Source organism: Propithecus coquereli, unplaced genomic scaffold (genome assembly GCF_000956105.1).
Source record: "Propithecus coquereli isolate 6110/MARCELLA unplaced genomic scaffold, Pcoq_1.0 Scaffold239, whole genome shotgun sequence".
NCBI lineage: Eukaryota > Metazoa > Chordata > Mammalia > Primates > Indriidae > Propithecus > Propithecus coquereli.
The window spans coordinates 3,626,555-3,638,347 of NW_012147941.1; the positions used below are offsets into that span (position 1 = coordinate 3,626,555).

The 11,793-nt window shown below is 39.1% G+C and overlaps 1 protein-coding gene across 1 annotated transcript in view; it reads right to left on the reverse strand.

The window, feature by feature from the left end:
* Positions 1-10,580, reverse strand: part of TMEM50A (transmembrane protein 50A) — a 16,918-nt gene extending 6,338 nt beyond the window's left edge. Inside the window, exons 1-4 of the mRNA XM_012645964.1 lie at positions 10,430-10,580; positions 8,610-8,714; positions 6,887-6,999; positions 922-989 (exon numbers count right to left, since the gene is read on the reverse strand). Coding sequence (XP_012501418.1) covers positions 922-989; positions 6,887-6,999; positions 8,610-8,702 — 274 coding nt within the window. The 5' untranslated portion in view covers positions 8,703-8,714; positions 10,430-10,580. The remainder of the gene's footprint in view (positions 1-921; positions 990-6,886; positions 7,000-8,609; positions 8,715-10,429) is intronic.
* Positions 10,581-11,793: the final 1,213 nt, after the last annotated feature.

Here is an 11,793-nt window from a genome sequence, read left to right on the forward strand (position 1 = left end):
GAGCTAATGAAATTTTATTTAGAGATGTGATAGCCATATTCTAGTCCTAGCTCTAGCTATTACTGGCTTACTATTATAACACTAACTGCTAACATTCATCTCTTCTTTCAGAGTTTACAAGGCTATGGTGTTTTTTTCCTGTTTCATTAAAAAAAAAAAAAGTCACTTGAAATTTGCCAATAGTCAGGTCTATATTTGTATGAATGTGATATTTAAGGTTATCATTTAAATTGCTTAATAAATATCTGTCTCCTCAAATCTCTGAGTAAACTGGACTCTGCAAGAAGTTGTACATATCCCTGTATTCTGCCTACCTCAGGTCCATAGCCATGGAGTCCAGGGGATAAGAGTCCCCAGTAGAGAAAGGAAGGCCTGGGTGAGCCCAAGCACCAACTCTCTGACTCTATTCACTATTGCAAGGTGAAAAGAGTTCTGGAGATTGTGAATGTACTTAATACATTCTTAACACTGAACTGTACATGTAAAAATGGTTAAGAGGGTTAAGAATTTTATGTGTCTTTTACCACAATTTAAAAAAACACCACAGCTCTTATGATTCTAAACTATTTCAAAATGCTAATTCAACCAAATAAAGTTGGCAAAAAAGTAAAGAAAATAATTTTTATGATATAGTTTGAAACACTATAAACTCTATTTTGCACTTGTATCTTGTATACATTTGCATTAATATCTACATATTATTGCACAGGATTATATACTTAAACCTGTGTATTCCACACTATACAGTCAACTTTGACCAAACACCAATTTTACTTTATGCCTTGGAACCTATAACCTCTCCTCTAGACACACCTCCATCCTATCCCTGATCTGAAGGATTTAGACAAGTGGTCTTCCATATATACTTCTCATTTTAAGGCTGTAAACATGTATAGTAAGATGTTGTTTGCACCTGTTTACCTGTTTGACCCAGACAACCTTCACTGTAACTATCACCTCGGACTTGTCCGTTCGATACTGCATTAATCCTGTATGAATAAAATAAAACCAAGAAATCAGGGTCTCTGACTCCAAGAAGAAACTACCCATGACATCAAGTTACCAGAAACAGTAGGCTAGAGTTCCTCAAATTTAAGGTCAGGCCTTCTCAGGCTTGAGTAAGGGGTTCATATGACCTTAAGCAAGCGCCTTCAATCAGATATTCTAATGCAGTGGTTATGGGCCTTAGACTAGGAGAATTAGCATCATCTGGCAACTTGTTTGAAAAGAAAATTTTCTGGCCTCATCCCAAACCTATTGAAGCAGAAACTCTTGGCATGGGGCCCAGAAATCTGAGTTTTTAACAAGTCTTTCAGGTGATTCTGATGCTTATTAAAATTTGAGAATCAAATTCTCAAAATTTTATCTTGCTAAGATTGGAACAGGTAAAAGGGTATTTTAGCTTGGTTCTATCTAGTTTTCCATTTGTACACATCATACATTCTCAACACATAATCATGTATGGCAATGGCAGAGAGAGAAATGGGCCCTAGAAAACCCCTAGATCACTTAAAATGTGCTTTGGAATGAATTTTTTGTAATAATTTTGTACTAATGTCCAATGTTTGGAGAAATAATTATATGTCAAATTATATATCAAATAAAATAATAACTTTTTGCTCTGAAGATGTTACCAAAGAGAGATTCAGGTTGTAAAATTTTGTTTTTTCAATTCCCGATACATGTTCTAAACATTAAGAAGTCCTTCACTGACTTTCATAGAGTGCCCCTCTAAATTGAGATAGCCTAGCTGGGTGCAGTGGTGCATGCCTGTACTTGGGAGGTTGAGGTGGGAGGACTGCTTGAGCCCAGGAGTTCAAGTCCAGCCTGGGCAACATAAAGAGATCCTGTCTCTAAAAAATAAATCAATAAATAATGATTTAAATTGAGATAGTCTTGCTTTCTTTAGGAGTACCCTCTGAAACATTTTAAATGTTATGGGAAAATAGTCCCCAATATAGCAAGTTAAAGTTACAAAATATAATATACATTTTATATACATACCCATTTAGTTGGTTATTTGTGTGTGTGTGTATGTGTGTGTGTCTACCACATGAGGACAGAGGCCATTGTCTATCTTGTTTCCCATTTTTATTCTAGCATGACGCTTGGCACATAGTATGTGCTCAATAAATGTGTTGACTATTTGAACCCTAATTTTTTTCATAATAATGAAGTCTTCATTTATTCATGCAAATCTAAGTTTAAGAATGATTGAAATAGTCATAATTATTTTCAGTGATCTCTAGACAGTGTTAACTAAATTATTTTGTACACTAAATATATTTTAATACAAGATTCTGTACACAAAATAAATATATTTTAACACAAGTTTAAGATTTAAAAAAAATTATAGATGTTTTTAGGTTAGCTCGTTTTCCTTGCTGAGCCATCCATAAATTTCATAGTCCTCTGTCAGATGCCATGTTCCTGTGCCACTATCAAGTACATTTTGGAATGAACAATCTCTATTTGTTCTCTGATGTTACTATTTTTACATATGTTCTCAAATTTACAGAAAAGTTACAAGTATATAGTTGTAACAATTTTTTTCCTGAAACATTTGAAATTTGACAAATTTGCCCCATAACCCAGGTGCTAGGTGTGCTCTTTGTTTTGGGGGTGTAGCTGTTCTTGGGACCTCTTGGTGGAGCTGCTGCCACCACTGCTTCCCCACTCCCCATCATTTGGACAGCCTCTTCCCACTCTTCAGACTGCAACATCCCACTGAGAGCTGCCTCCTCCCCAAATCCCAACCCCAGCTGCACGATTCCCTCCTCTCCCTGCTCAGGATCTGACGGCCTGTGCTGGGCTGCCCTCCTATGTGCACCCACTTCCCACCCTGTTTGTGCTCTGGCAGCCAGCTTGGGCCACCACACCTTGCCCTTCTGCTGAAGACGCCTGACCCCACCTAATGGCTTGTGGACTGGACTTTTCAGGAAGAGTAGAGGAAGAGAAGAGTTGAATACTACTTTAAAAATATTAATATACGAGGGATGTCCAGAAAGTATCCAGCCATTGTTAATATATTTTTCATATTACATAGCTGGATACTTTCCGGATAGCCTTCATACATACATGTGTTAAAGAAGAGAGAACAGAAGAAAAGACTGGTAGAATATATGTCAAATGTTATAGTTTGGTGAGATTATAAGTAATAGCCTCTTTATTTTTACTTATTGGCATATCCTACATTTTTTAAATTAAAAAATACAGAGTAACACAAAAGAACATTTATTAACATTTTAAAGCCACAAATCACAGAACTGGTGATGACTTTTGTAATAGAAGAAAAAATAAAAGTTATTAATGAAAGAGTAGCTGCTCTTTGACCCCTATCCATTTGAATTATAATTAACAATTTCAGTTGAAAAGGTCTTCTGGGTTACAGGCCGACACTATCTGGCACTATAGTGAAAAGATGTAAGTTGAAGCCAAACAGATGATAAATGTTAATAAAAACCTCAGAGTCAGATTTGCTATGATTAGGTACCAGAAATCCAACAGAATACAAGTTTTGCAGAAAACATTTTTGAACAGTACAATCTAACATATAGCTACACGTCCCTCCACATGGTCAGAGGGGCTACTGCTAAAATTCTTTTAAAGATCTGAGGACAAAAGCAGGGCAAAATAAATAACTCATGTCACAAAAATAAAATTTTTAAATCTGAACCAATGTTAAAATTTATATGTATCAGCTTTCTAAAAGAATTCTAACAGCATGATTATTACAATAAAATAAATTGTAACAAAATGGAAAGAACCAGAAATAGCTGTTTACTGGCTGAACTTCAAAGAAAAAGATTAGATAGCCTCTTGCTATCTGTGGTGTCTGAAGTCAGACGTTACTTCTGCAAATGCATAACCGCTCTGGCACTCCGCTCACCCCAGTAACAGTCACACTGGCCTCTCTTAGCCGCTTGCTTTAGTCAGAAAATACAAGTTACTTTGTTTACACTTATGTAAGTGTAGCGAAAATTTTAAATGTGTGTCATTTTGAACCTGGATTAAGTGAAAGCCTGGAAAAGATGACACTAAAACTCAAGTTAAAAGTCTACAGAAAGTTAATTGCCAGTGGTAGAGGTCAGGACAGTAGCTATGTATGGCTATGGTCACAGAGGTGGTCCTTCCGACGGAACCCAGAAAATATGACAGACTAGGAATGGAGGGTCCACCAAAGGCCAGGAATGAGAAATGGGGCTGAAACACAGGGCTTTAACAAAAGGTCTGTATGTAGAAGAATAAATTCCTTCCTCATTTCTCCCATCCTCCAGGGATCTGAAAACTTTTCCTCAAGATCAGATAGTAAGTATTTTAGACCTGTGGGCCCATACACTCTGATATACGCTGTCACACCATCCCAAGTATGCAGCCACACACAATATGTAGCTGACTGGGTATGGCTGTGTTCTAATAAAACTTGATTTACAAAATCGGCCTGGCCATGGTTTACCAACCCCCGTCTTACCTAAAGCACACCTGGAAACTGTTTACCCTCTTTAGGCAGAGGGAAAAAGGGGTTTTTCTCTGAAGCAATTGAAAAAACTATCTTGGCAGAATTATGGCAGCTAGTGAGACTACATCCACAGTAAAGTTCTATATCCTGGCATTTAGGAGGCCTGGAGTCTGAAAACTAGCTCTCTGCCCACTTACCCTAAATTGAAGCTCCAACCTAGGACCAGAGCTTTCATTCAACCTCTCACTGACTCCTTCTTAAATACGAAGGAACAACCAAGGACTGATCACCAGACATCTGAGAAAAGGCCTGCAGCATGTTCAAGAAAGACCCAGAGAAACAGACAGCTGGGATCTAAAGGAAGCACTCATAATTAAGGAAACAAAAAGTTTCTTGAAATGAGAAAAAGTCCTTGGAAGTTAAAACATGAGAACTAAAATGAAAACATTCAACAAGATTGGAAGATAAAGTTGAGGTGATCTCCTGGAATATGGAACAAAAAGACAAAGTGATGGGAATTCTAAGAGAACATATCAAAGACACAGAGGATCAATCCAGGAAATGCAACATCCAATAGGAATGCCAGAAAGAGAAAACAGTGTGTTACTATCAAAGATATAATCCAAGAAAATCTCCCAGAGAATAGTTAATACATGAACCTTTGCAATGAGCACAGCAAGGAATAAAAATTAGATTAGTATCAGATGCTCATCCACAACACTAGATGTCAGAAAACAAAGTTCTGAGGTAAAAGGATATTTAATCTAGAACTCTGCATCCAACCCATCTACGAAGTAAGCATTAGGGGAGAACAGAGGCATTTTCAGATAAACAAGGATCAGAGAGTTTGCCTCCCTATACTATTTCTTAGAGTTATAGTATGTAACTATACTATGGGGTCCAGCAAAAAGGGTATGAAAGATGAAGAATAAAAATGAAGATATAGATATTAGGAAAAAAAAGATCCAAGCCTGATAAATAGAGGAAGAAAGTCCTATGGTGACAGTTCTGTATTAGAACACATTAATTACACATTAATCAATTCATCCTGAAACAGATGAGGGATTCTGGGATAGAGGTCTCCAGAACAAAAGAGGTTATAATACAATAAGAAATATTAATTGAAAATTTGGGAAAAAATAAGGATGTGATAATGGTAGAAAATGCAAGAAAAGAGAAAAAAAGAAGCTAGAAACTCCAGGAAAAACAACAAACTGAACAAGGCTGTCATAGTCCACATAGTAAGTAACCATCCAAATTAGAAGAGCATTCAAGAAGAACGAGATGGATCCTAAACATACATTCTTTCTAACAACAACAGGAAACCAGAAACTTCAAGAACAAATAATACTAAATAACAAAGGCATAGTTCAAGTACGAAACAAACTAAAATATGGCAGAGTGAATAGGAACTGGCAGAGTGCAAGAAGAATATTTTCAAAATACATTTAAAAAATTTGAGAAACGTGGGTTCATGATATTGAAACTGTTACCATAATACACTTTCGGGCTTTGCAGTAAATTTGTTTATTGGTTTTTAAAATTTTTTCAGCAGGACTACTCCTAACAAAATCTAAGTCAGGTCATTTCATTCCTCTGCTCAAAACCCTCCAATGGCTTCAATTACACCCACGATGAAAGCAAAGTCCTTATAATGCTTTACCAGGCCCTATCTGCCCCTTCCCACCACCTTTCTGACTTCATCAACTACTCTTTCCTTGATTATACTACTCCAGTCATACTGGTCTCCTTGCCATAGAGTCTTCATACTTGCTGTTCCATCTGCCTGGAATGATCCTCTTATATATCCCATGGTCAGCTCCTTCATTTTCTTCAAATCTTTACTCAAAATCACCTTCTTAGCAAGACCCTCCTTAACTCTATTTAAAATTCCTACACTTCCTGTTGACATCTCCTATCTCCTTTCCCTACTTGATTTTTCTCCCTTGTACTTATTATCTAACATGCTATATATTTTACTTCTCTTTAGTTACTCTCTCCCTCACTCATTAGGGTATAAACTCCAAAACGGCATGGATTTTTTTTCCAGTTTTATTCACAACTGTATCTCCTGTACCTGGAGCAGAGCCTGGAATATAAAAGCTTAATAAATATTTGTGGGAAAAATGAATAATCCCTTAGACAAAGTACATAGTTTCTGACCTAAATGTAAAGTTACAAATGCTGGCAGTATAGAAATAAAAGAATAACTGAGAGAAGCTGGGAGATAGAGGTAAGAGAGGTGGAAGGAAGAACAGAAGACTGTTGCTTTTCTTTGTAAGTCCTTCTCTACTATTTGACTTTTAAATCATGTCCAATATGTTAATTTGATAACATTTAAAAAATTTAAACCTATGCAACTACATGTAAAACATTTTTATCGTGTGGCAATCTATGTTAAGTAGTGCCAGTAACAATGACACTTACATTAGGAAGGCTATGGTTGCTATTACACCACAGGCATGGTATGAGTGGTTGAACTCTTCCATAGTGGGATAAATAACAGCTGCATCTATGATAATCCACCAGCCTGTAAAAAACTAAGACAAACAAAGGTGATACCAATGAGAAATTATAACAATTTCATGTCTTACTGGCTAAAAGAGAGAAAGGAATCTAAATGAAGAGATTTCAAAATTTTCTTAAATGTTCCAGCAGTTTCCCGCATATAATTTGTACATGGCTGATTAAATATTAGGTACCTTTAAACTTGACAGCAATAATAATAAACTTTTTTCTATGCCTACTTCAATCATTATTTCATATTGTCCTACACAGTCTGTAATCTAACTTGGTGAATTAGAAACAAGTACAAAAGGAGAAAGAAAAAAAGTGACTCGGATTTCAACTGACAGAAGAAGTACCCTGCTGCTGATATAATCCTCCAGAAAGGTATTATCAAAATTTTTAAAAAAATCATTCACATTATTGAAGTTAATATGGGGAACAATTATTGTTGATAGAATTTGGCTATGCCCTTGGTGTTGTGAAATAACAGCTCTGCAGTTTGCTATAGTGCAGTCTAGAGATGGTTTCAAGTATAATTTTAGATTCAGTTTAAATACCAGATTATAATTTATCTAACTGAATTTGGTTCTGGATACTATCAAGGGCAAATATGTAACAAAAAAACCCAAAACTGCACAAATATTTTTTATCATCGAGCAGAAATTTATAATAAAATGGCATTAACCAACTTCTGACAAGTAGCTTAGGTTTTGAAAATAACCCCCTTTCCCACTCCCACTCCCACCCCTAATCCAGTTAGCTCTGGGAACTGCCATCTGTGGGCAATTATTTAAAAATAACTACCTTAGGCTAATCAAATTATGTTTATCAGGTTATAGACAGCCTCTATTAATGACATTTTTACTGACTAGCATTGAGTACTCATTCATTTTCCCTTTAGCTCAATGTATACAACATATTTTCTTCATAGACTAAAATTTAAAGCTTTTTAAAAAATATTTGTAAGAGCAGAATTTCTACAGTAGTATTAAATTCCACCATTCCTTTGGAAAAATACAGGCTAATTATTTTTCATAGATTATAAATGTTAGTGATTAGGTGAAGATGAGACATTTATTTGTTTACTTAAAATTTACTCTTCAGAGAAATACGACACCATAAGATCATAAAACACAAATATCAGACCCTTTGAGGGACTTGAAATGTAAATAAAAATTTTATTTGTAAATCATATCTCCGTCATATATCTTAATGAGCTCCTGGGTTTTTTAATGAGATTAAGAAAGTTAACTGAGTTATGGAGAAATGCAATCATATCTCTTGACTGGTTTTGACCTGATTGCTTCTCAAATACTTCCTAATACCTTAATGTGCACACAAAGAGGAGGCATAATCCATATAATGAATATACAAAATATACCATTTTATTACACCATTTTTGCCACGCATTTAAAATAACTCAATCAACCTATTAATCAAATTTCAAGCCATAATTTCAACTCCTAAAATGAAACTAATAACTCCCCATAAACAAAAAAAAAAAAATCAGCATTTACTAAAATAAGTTCAGTGGGTCAAAGATAAAATAAATAGTACATATTTTAAAACATCCCACAGAAATCAAACCCCCCAAAACACAAATGCACCAATAATAAAGGCCCAAAAGATCAATGCCACTTACTAGAACACCAGCAGCAATGGAAGCAATAGTATTGCGCTTTTCCCCCCAGTCGATGCACTCTGAGCATCTCAAGCCTTCCAGAAATCCAGACATTTTTTCAGGTGACTTAAAAAACAAAACAAACAACTAAATAAAATACTTCCAATTACTTGCTTCAAATCTGCCTTATGTTCCTGGAAAATAATTAACAGTTCAGGAATAATTTAATAAAAGTACAGTTATAAATGCTTTATTTTGGCTCCTTCAGAATATTTGGTTTAGTCTTTTGATGAATGTCGACATTATAATTTTGGAAAAAAATTTGGATTCATTTAGCTTTTTTTTTAAGTTAAAAGATGGTTTTGGTATATTTAAGTAAAGGCGGGAATCCAAATATTGAAAAAATTGTAATTACTGGTTGACCTCCTCCTAAAAGTTGTCACATCCTATTAATTCCAAGTAGGTATTAAATTAGCTTAAGTGATATTTTTAACATCAAGTATTTAATGATTATCAATCCACAAGAGCTCTTTTGCATCATTTTAATCCCAAACTAAGTTATTCATACGATTTTGATATTTACAGCTCAGGAGCACTAACAGTGGAGAGACAAGTGATAAACTTTGGCTCTGAGTTAAAGTATGGATTCAGATGAAAAATATTTCTCTACGGAATTTACATATTTTATTACAGAACGTGCGTTTCTTCACACGTAGATTAAGAAATTAAATACTGCACTGGTCTTACCACCACCCACATCACTTCCTTTCACTTCATTATTTTTCCTTCTCCAAGCATGCTTTTGGTTTCATTTCTATTAATGCGTAAAGAACACCGCCTTTATGTTGATATCTCTGATTCTAACAAATGTTTCCAGACAAAAGAGTGCACACAATTGTGGTTCATATTAATTCAAACAACAAAAACCTCATTAATACTTAAAATACCCGACCTAAATTGTTTTAACAAATAACATAAAATATTCCTCTAAGCTGAGCTGTACAAATCTGGCCTGAGAGATATCCATATTATCTCTATTTCAGAGTTATGTAAAAGCCCGAATTACATATAACTTGCTAAAAAATCAAGAAACGCCCAAACTCCTAAAGCCGACCCCAGAGCCTAAAGTACTCTGTAGTTTATGGCTGCTCCAAAACATGACACCCTAAAAAAGAGCAACGACCTCAACTTTTAACTTCTCTTTTAAAAAATTAATATTAAAAACTATGATTACAATCGGTGCTAATATGCCTTTGGGACAAGTTCAATTTTTGAAAATTCACTCATTTTATTCTTCCCTGGGAGGATTAGCAATCCAGTAAATTTTATTTTCGGTTCATCTCAACGGCCCCGCCCCGAATCCATTTTTTCTATGCATGACTACTGGCACACTCAAGCCCAAACCTCGCCCTGCAGACTGTGGGAATTTTAGGTCTAGAGAGTGGACTGGGAAGATCTGGGAACTAATACTAACTCGGCCACCTCCCTCGCTGTGTGAACCAGCTGGTTACACTCCCTCTCGGAATCTGTCCAGCTCTAAAGCAGGGGGACAAGATTTTCAGAGATCCTGGGATGTCCTGGGTAGGGGCACGGCGCCCTCTCCTCCCCACTCGTCCCGCAGTCTGGCGAGGTCTGGACGCGGTCGCCCCCTCCGCCGCTGCCGGACACAGGACAGGAGGAAGTGGCAAGAAGGGTCCAGTGAGGCACAGCCCGCGTCCGCGGCTTCCCTGAGGGTGGAGGCAACAACCCTGTCGGCACGAGCCGGTCAGACAGTCCCGGTCCGAGCCCTAGCCACCCTGCGGTCGTTTCTTCCCTGTCCTCACTACCCGCCTGGCACTTACGTCCAGCCCCGCCCGCGCAGTCGGTCCAGAGCCTGGTGTCAAGCTGCACCGGGCCGCCTCACTTTTCCCCAGTTTCGGCAAGGAAAACAAACAGCCACAGGCCGCCAGACACCCGGATGTTGCAGCACGGCCCCCGGGTGCCCAATCGCGCATGCGGGGACGGGGAAGAGGGCGGGGCGTCGGGAGACCGGGCGGCGGAGGGCCCAAAGGGAGCCACGCCCACCGCACCAACGTGTCTGCGCATGCCCCGGGCGCACGCCGCAGGAGCTTTCCACAGCTCTGGGCTCACTTCTGGACATCGGAAGTGTTAGTCTGAGTACGCCCTGCAAGGGTAGGTGTGAGAAGTTGGTCTCCGTGCTAAGCTTTCGAAAGGAAGGCCTTTGTACCTGTCTTGCGTGAGGTGGTAAGTTTTCTAGTGCTGCGGTCTGTCCTGCAGCTATGTCAGGTGTGGGTGACAGGAAAAGTGCCGGGTCCCCTGTGGTTCAAAAGGTGGGTCTGTGTTTGCAGCCTCACAGCACTACTCAGGGATCTTACGTCTTGTTTGTTTTCGCGGTGCCGGGCCCCGCCCGCGCCGCAGCTCCGCCTCCCCGAGAGAGGCGGGGACTTTCTGGTTCGGCCTGGCGGGAGGTGGGAGTCCTGTGGGTCCCCATCCCAGCTTGGTGACCCACTTCTAGGACTCGACCTTTCTTTGCCTTTTGTTTTGAGGCAGGGTTTCTGCGCTTCGGCACTCCTGACGTTTTGAGCCTGCTAATTGTGTTTATCGGGGGCCGTCCTGTGCATCCTGGGACGTTTATCTGCATTGCTGGCCTCTACCCACTGAATGCAAATAGCACCCCCAGTCGTGACAACCGAAAATGTCTCCAGACTTTGGCAAATATCCCTTCCCTGGGAAAATCGCCCCGCTTGAGAACCACTGTTTAGAGGCTAGCCTGAGTTTTCGGGAAGTGACCCTCTTCCAAGAGAAGGGAGGTAAGAAGCCGGAAACAGCGATGTCTTAGCTATGTGAGCTTGCGGCCGGCCTCGCCCCCTGTTCCAGAAGCTGTCGGTCTGCGTCCCGCGTCTCAAGTTGTCGTCCAGGAGTCATAGCCGGCCCGTGAGAAGGAGCAGGTCAAGGTCTCGTTCCAGAAAGCGCCTCCGGGAGGACGTACGGGCGCTACTCGCGAAGCCGGTCGCGATCCTGCAATCGCCGGTACAGAGAGAGGCGCTTTGGGCCGTCTAGGAGATGTTACCGGTTTCCTCGGTACCTATCCTGCAGCAGGTCCTGCTGTAGGGGAACGTCGTATTACAGAAGGGCCTACACGATCACGCAGGGGGAGCGCTACTAAGGCTTTGACCCTATGGTGTACCCCAAAGAACACAGCAAG